This window comes from Vigna unguiculata, chromosome 8 (genome assembly GCF_037176805.1).
Source record: "Vigna unguiculata cultivar grain cowpea cultivar isolate G323 ecotype 2 chromosome 8, ASM3717680v1, whole genome shotgun sequence".
NCBI classification, from domain to species: Eukaryota; Viridiplantae; Streptophyta; class Magnoliopsida; order Fabales; family Fabaceae; genus Vigna; species Vigna unguiculata.
In genome coordinates, this window is record NC_140799.1 from 32,260,732 (window position 1) to 32,267,459 (window position 6,728).

Below are 6,728 nucleotides of genomic sequence, written 5' to 3' on the forward strand. Positions count from 1 at the left end.
GAACTACTTCCCGACCTCCATAATTTCAGTCTCCATTCTAACAAAATTATTGTATTGTAAATTCTGTAATATGAAATATATATTTTAAATTTTATTATTTTATTTTAGAATATAAAATATAAACTATTTATTTATTTATTTTGATATATACGACGTAAAATGCAAAAATTATATTTTGAATTATAAAAACATATGGGTGCAGATTGAAATTATAGAGTACACGAAGAAGATACATAAGCTGGGCTTAGGCAATGAGATCCATGCTGGGCCCAGGCCTGTGAACAAGTTTAAGCCTAAGTTAGCATCATTAGCATGTTGAATGAGACATTAATAACAGTGTTAGTATAATAACCCTTCACCACACTCAGCTTTTTCAATTCTTCTCCATATCCCAAACGCTGTCTCTTTTTTATTATTTTATTTTATCTTTTTTCTTTACTTTCTAGATTTTCCTTCCAAAATTTGAAAATCACAAATCAGATCCAAATTCGAATTTGAAGAAGAGTAGCACTTGAGAGCGCTCTCCCAACCCTAAGTCCCCGCTCTCTGTAAATTCTCGCCGGATTCAGGGTTTTCCCTCGTTCGGTGGCGGCGGAGGGATCCTTCGCTCGCTCAAATGGAAGGCGGAGGGAGGCGGATCACGGTGAGTCCGCGGCCTTGCTGCGGCAGGCGCGTGTTGGCGAAGAAGAGGCCGCGGCTTGTTGACGGCTTTGTTAATAGCGTCAAGAAGCTTCAGCGCCGTGAAATCAGCTCGAATCGTTACCGTGCTTTCTCCATGACCGACGCGCAAGAGAGGTTTCGCAACATTCGTTTGCAGGTTTGTTTTGATTTTGTTTGTGAACAGTGAACATTGAATTTATGTGCAGAAAAAGAGTGATGAATTTGTTCTGGCTGATTGAACAAGTTAGTGTTAGGAGAAACCTTCTTTTTTCATTGTGAAATTTTGGATGCGGAACAATTCTAGGGTTTTTATTTTAAGAAACTGTGCTCTAGATTTCTCAAGTTGCTGCTTAACTGATGAATTCTCTTAGACGAAGATGTTGTTTGTAGTTTAACCGTGTAAGATGACGCGTATGATGAAGTTACATTCGATAATTTTACACAGGTTAAGGACTAACGTGGCCTTGTCGATTGTTTGTTTCCATGTAGTGCAACAAAGCATGTGGGCCAAATTAGAGGCTCTAGGAACGAAAACTTAGGTTAATGTGGATCAATGATTACTTAGGTCAGTGTAAATGTGTCTGAGGTCAAGAAGGGCCCTTACTAAGGGTTCAAGATGTATATACTTGTACATAGTTTTTTTTTTTTTAATTGTGTATTATAATCCAATATTTGTTATTTATTCAATGATTGCTCTTTTGTTTGAGATGTCCCCATAGATTTGTTTTGTCATCCAGACTTTTGAAACAAGTCTATTTTAATTTGTTGGATGTTGATAAACCTATTTGATGGGGGATCAAAATGAGTATGTTGCAGAAAATTTTGAGAGAATATTTAAGGGGATATATAGTAGAAAACTACACTATTTTAAATCACCACTAAGGAAGCCAGACAAATGTGTATTAGAAAATTTGAGTTCCAGTTTTAATACAAACTTGTCATGTTATTTTGTTTGTGGACATTCCTCATACATTTGGGTAAAGCAACATTTGAAACCACTCTATTTTAAACAGTTGGATGATGAGGAAACTCTACCTTCTGTTTTGTCTACTGAGACGTGTACTTTGCTTACTATACCCATTTATCCCACTTCTTCTGACTGTGTTTTATGGATCTATTTATAGGAAGAATATGATACACATGATCCAAAAGGTCCTTCGACTGCTGTATTGCCATTTCTGAAAAAGAGATCAAAGATAATTGAGATTGTAGCAGCACGGGACATTGTTTTTGCACTTGCACAATCTGGTGTTTGTGCAGCATTTAGCCGAGGTAGTTATTATAACTGGTTACTGGTGTGTCAACATATTTTATATTATATCTGAATATGCTTTTACGTGATTTATGTTGCTTGTTTCCATTGATTGCTACTGTGCAGAGACTAATGAAAGGATATGCTTCTTGAATGTCAGTCCTGACGAAGTCATAAGGAGTTTGTTTTATAATAAAAATAATGACTCGCTTATCACAGTTTCTGTCTATGCATCAGACAGTTACAGTTCTTTGAAATGCCGAAGCACAAGGATTGAGTAAGTATATCTGTATTACTTTGTAATTACTATCCTTGTTTTCTGTGCTTAAAGAAAGAAAGCCTTAGGAAAAATAAAATTGTCAAGAGTGAGAGTTAAATAAACTAGCACATAGCAACAATTGCTTGCTCAATTTGGGGCTGTTGTATGCTAAAATATCTGTTTGTCATGTTCCAGATATATAAGAAGGGTCAAACCAGATGCTGGCTTTGCACTTTTTGAATCTGAGTCATTGAAATGGCCAGGTTTTGTAGAATTTGATGATGTAAATGGGAAGGTACTCACGTACTCTGCACAGGATAGGTAAATATTTTGTTCTGTGCATCTGTATGGTGATATAATTATATAATGTTTCAAAGCTTCTTGATTGTGATTGACAGATATCTGTTTTATTATTTTTTTGCTATACAGCATATACAAGGTGTTCGACCTGAAAAACTATACAATGTTGTACTCCATTTCAGATAAAAACGTCCAAGAGATTAAGATCAGGTATTATTTCCTTGTTAATTTTTCCTTTACATGTACAAAATAGTCTACTGTGGATATAAGGTTTGTGGTAATTCACTATTTTTTAAAATATTATATTGCATTATGTTTTAGTTTTTGTAGTATTAAATTTTCTTCGTTTTTGAATATTTGTGTAGCCTACAATGTTTATACTGTTTAACTCTATTTTTTTATTTTTTTATCAGTCCAGGGATTATGTTGTTGATTTTTGCTAAATCAAGTAGCCATGTCCCACTTAAAATCCTCTCAATAGAAGATGGTACTGTTTTGAAATCATTCAATCATCTCCTTCATCGGAATAAGAAGGTGGATTTCATTGAACAATTCAATGAAAAACTTCTTGTTAAACAAGAAAATGAGAATCTCCAAATTCTTGATGTGAGTAATTTCATATTTTACAAATGAGAATGAGTTGTATACATTTTGAATCATGGTATCTCTGACTTTCTAATTAATTTTAGGTACGGACTTCTGAGCTAACAGAAGTTAGCAGAAGCGAATTTATGACACCATCTGCTTTTATATTTCTTTATGAGAACCAATTATTTCTTACATTTCGAAACCGAACTGTGGCTGTGTGGAACTTCCGTGGAGAACTTGTAACTTCTTTTGAAGATCACCTTTTGTGGCATCCTGACTGCAATACAAACAACATATACATAACCAGTGACCAGGATCTCATAATATCATACTGCAAGGCTGATTCTGATGATTCACTTTCTGAAGTAAATGGTACTTTTCTTCTTTTTTATCCCTGCCCAGTTGCCCTCACATTATTTGTGTTCTTCCTGTTTTTTATGCACCTTTTTCTTTTGTCTAGTTCGAGGTACAGTGGTATCAATATTTTGAAAGGTGGTGTTATGTCGTATAATTGAAAGTTGATTCAATCAAGTGTTTTTACATGTTGACCTAATAAACTAAAATGTTAAACAGGGTACCAAATCATATAATTTTCCAATGCGTCAGTGATCAGTTTGTGTTGGTAACTGAGCACCGTCTTTAAAGTTACTAACAAGTTATGCTTCTTCAACGCAGCAGGTTCTATTAATGTCAGCAACATTTTAACTGGCAAGTGTCTTGCAAAGATAAGGGCCAGTAATGGGTTTCCCGTCATGAAGGAATGCAGTTGCGTTGATGAAAATTGCTCATGCAGTGGTTGTAATTTAGGGAAGCGGAAGCTTTCCTCCAGAATTAGGAGTACAGTTGCTGAAGCCTTGGAAGACATTACTGCTCTCTTTTACGATGAAGAGCGCAACGAGATTTATACGGGCAATAGGCACGGTCTGGTTCATGTCTGGTCGAACTAATGTACTATCAAAATTTATTATTGTTTTGTTTCTGATTAGCATTTATCCATGGTTGTGGTGATAGTTCTCACTTGATATAAAGTACCTTTGTGATAGCTGTAACCATTAAGTGTCAATTGTATCATTCTTTTTTTTGGGGGTTGTTTTGTCATCCATCCCTTGGTGGCAACAACCCTGTATCAAGTGATACTGTATGTTGGTAGCTCACCACCTGTTTAAGCTGTAATCTATATTTGCATTGATGAAATCAGGTCTATGTAGTGAAATATATGTGAATAATGTTCAATTTTCTCTACCCATTTCTTTTTGGTACTTTGCCTTGTGGGGACCTACTCTGAACTGACCTGCTTCCTCTCACGTGGTTTGCTACAGCATCAGTGTCAAATCTGTGGGGTAAAGGGAAGAGCAATCAGTGGTGTTATAGCTGTTCAAACACTGGCTTCTGTGTTGCTACCTCAATTCAATCTTTGTTCTTGTGTCTTAACCTTTATTGTTTTTACCTTTTCTATTGTTTTTATCCCAGTCAGTTGCCAGGCCAAATAGAAAAAGACAATTTTCCTTCCAGCAAGTTGAAAATAAAAACGTTCCTAAGAAATGAAGTTCTGTTTTTTAGCTTTAATTCAAGATTTGAATTACTTTATATAGTGCATAATTAAAGAAGAAATTATATTGGTAAAGCATTATTTATACTTGGTTTTTTACTTTTTGTATTTTAAAAATAATCCATACCTATGTTCCTGGCATCAATCAGTTGCCTATTTGTATGGTATCTACTCTGATAGACGTGTGTTAATTTGGTACTTGTTTTTAAAAAAGTATTAATTGCATCTTAATTTTTAAAAAGTATTTCAATCAAGTTATTTTCAGATGAAGATGACTAACGTCATTCACGGCATGCTATACATGTGTCAGTATGTAATTTTTTTTGTTATTTTTTTTATTTTTGAAAAAAACAATGTCATGTGTCAAGTTTTTGGTGTGACACGTGGCATTGTCAGTGCCACATGGTAATGCAATGTCACGTGTTAATGTCACGATCATATGCGATAATGCAATATCACGTGTTGATTTTAATTTAGTCCCGTATGTCTTTTTTATTCAATTTAGTTCTAAATTCTTTTAATAATTAAAATATTTTTGTAATCCATTTTTTATAAGATTAAAACCAATTAAATATAAATATTTTTACAAAATTAAATACTGATATTTATATTGTTTCTCTCCAATTTCAGATCAAATTTATTATTTGTATAAATGTTATACTAATATCTTTTATTAAAAACACGAAATTTTAACATATTACTTTATTAATTACTTCTTATTACGTTCTCATGTTTTGTTTTTTTTTTCAAAATACAACAATATTGTCTTTTACTAATTTTAAACCCAAATTTTTATTTGTATGAATGTTATACTAATATTTTTTTATTAAAAATGACTTAATAAAATGATTTTTACTACTAAATTTAAATATAAATACCAAATACTTAATTTTTGTAAAAATTTTATACTTAATTAATTTTAATTTTATAAAAAATTGATTTTAATTATTAAAAAAAATTGGGTCAAAATTGAATCACACAATTATCAACTAAATTGAATCATTGAGATATATGTAGAGACTAAATTGAAATCAACACAATAATGGTGACACTAACATGTGACATTACATTGTCACGTGGCACTGACAATTATGCCACGTGTCATACCAGGGACCTAACACATGACATTTTTAAATTTTGTTTCAAAGAAAAATAAAAAAAAAATTATTTAAAAAAAATAAAAAAAAATCACAGACTGACACGTGACACACTATTAACCGTGTTAGTCATCTCCGTCTGAAAGGAACCTAATTGAAACACTTTTTCAAAAGTTGGGATGCAATTGACATTTTTTTTAAAAGTGAATACCAGATTAACACACATGTACCAAAGTGAATACCATCCGAGTAATTACCTTCGTAATATTATCTGACACTCCGACATTGGTTCAAATTTATTAGGAAATGAGTATTGATAAGATCGGATTGAATTATTGAGTGTGATTATTAAAATCGAATCATTTTTATTGATTTTTAGATTAATTTAAGTAATTAGGTAATTTATTGTAAATCTAAATTAGTCAATAATATTTGATTTGTTATGAATTAATAGTCGTCCATTGATTTGATACAATTACTCATATGATTGATACTCATATGATTCATTCCTCTTTATGTAAATATTTGTATTAATTATTTGATGTGTATCCTTTATGGGTTACCATGTTGTATCTATAAATAAGACTCTTCCTATCAATAATAAGACACAAAAATTGCTCCTTATTCTCTCATTCTTTATTCTCTATTGTTTCTTCTCTTTTCTCTATTATCTATTATTCTTATTCTATATGTTATTTGCTTTATTTCATAAACGTTATCAGCAGGATGCTTCAACCAATTGAGGACTAGTGGAAGTTGTTTCTCTCTAATGACAATGCTCTACGTGTATCAATTTATAATTTTACCTTATACTCTTCCTCTTGTGAGAAGAATTGTTTGACTTTATCAATTTTCATCTCCATCTTATTATTTTTTATTTTTAGTATGACGGTGATTATTACTATTATTATTATTTTATGTGCTAATTCTAAACACGTCAAACACTGCAAAATTTGAATTTGTGACCCTTGATATTACAAGGAAGAATTACTTATATTTGATATTAAATGTTGAAATACATTT

The 6,728-nt window shown here is 32.1% G+C and overlaps 1 protein-coding gene across 2 annotated transcripts; it reads left to right on the top strand.

Annotated features, from left to right (window-relative positions):
• Positions 1-398: 398 nt before the first annotated feature.
• LOC114195247 (uncharacterized) lies at positions 399-4,301 on the top strand. Of its 2 annotated transcripts, none has more exons than XM_028085649.2 (8): positions 399-817; positions 1,785-1,932; positions 2,039-2,189; positions 2,367-2,492; positions 2,601-2,681; positions 2,885-3,077; positions 3,161-3,431; positions 3,738-4,301. In XM_028085649.2, exons 1-8 carry the CDS (start codon positions 617-619, stop codon positions 4,004-4,006), a joined length of 1,440 nt encoding a protein of 479 aa, XP_027941450.1. In that variant the 5' UTR covers positions 399-616; the 3' UTR covers positions 4,007-4,301. The 2 variants fall into 2 exon arrangements, with proteins under 2 accessions (XP_027941450.1, XP_027941449.1); XM_028085648.2 differs by having other exon boundaries at positions 402-817; positions 3,735-4,301.
• Positions 4,302-6,728: the final 2,427 nt, after the last annotated feature.

Excerpts from the sequence above, each read along its gene's own strand:
- LOC114195247 (XM_028085648.2), top strand. The coding sequence starts at position 617 with ATGGAAGGCGGAGGGAGGCGGATCACGGTGAGTCCGCGGCCTTGCTGC. Across the intron at positions 2,190-2,366 it reads TGCCGAAGCACAAGGATTGA|ATATATAAGAAGGGTCAAAC; the intron begins GTAAGTATATCT and ends GTCATGTTCCAG. Across the intron at positions 2,682-2,884 it reads GTCCAAGAGATTAAGATCAG|TCCAGGGATTATGTTGTTGA; the intron begins GTATTATTTCCT and ends TTTTTTTATCAG.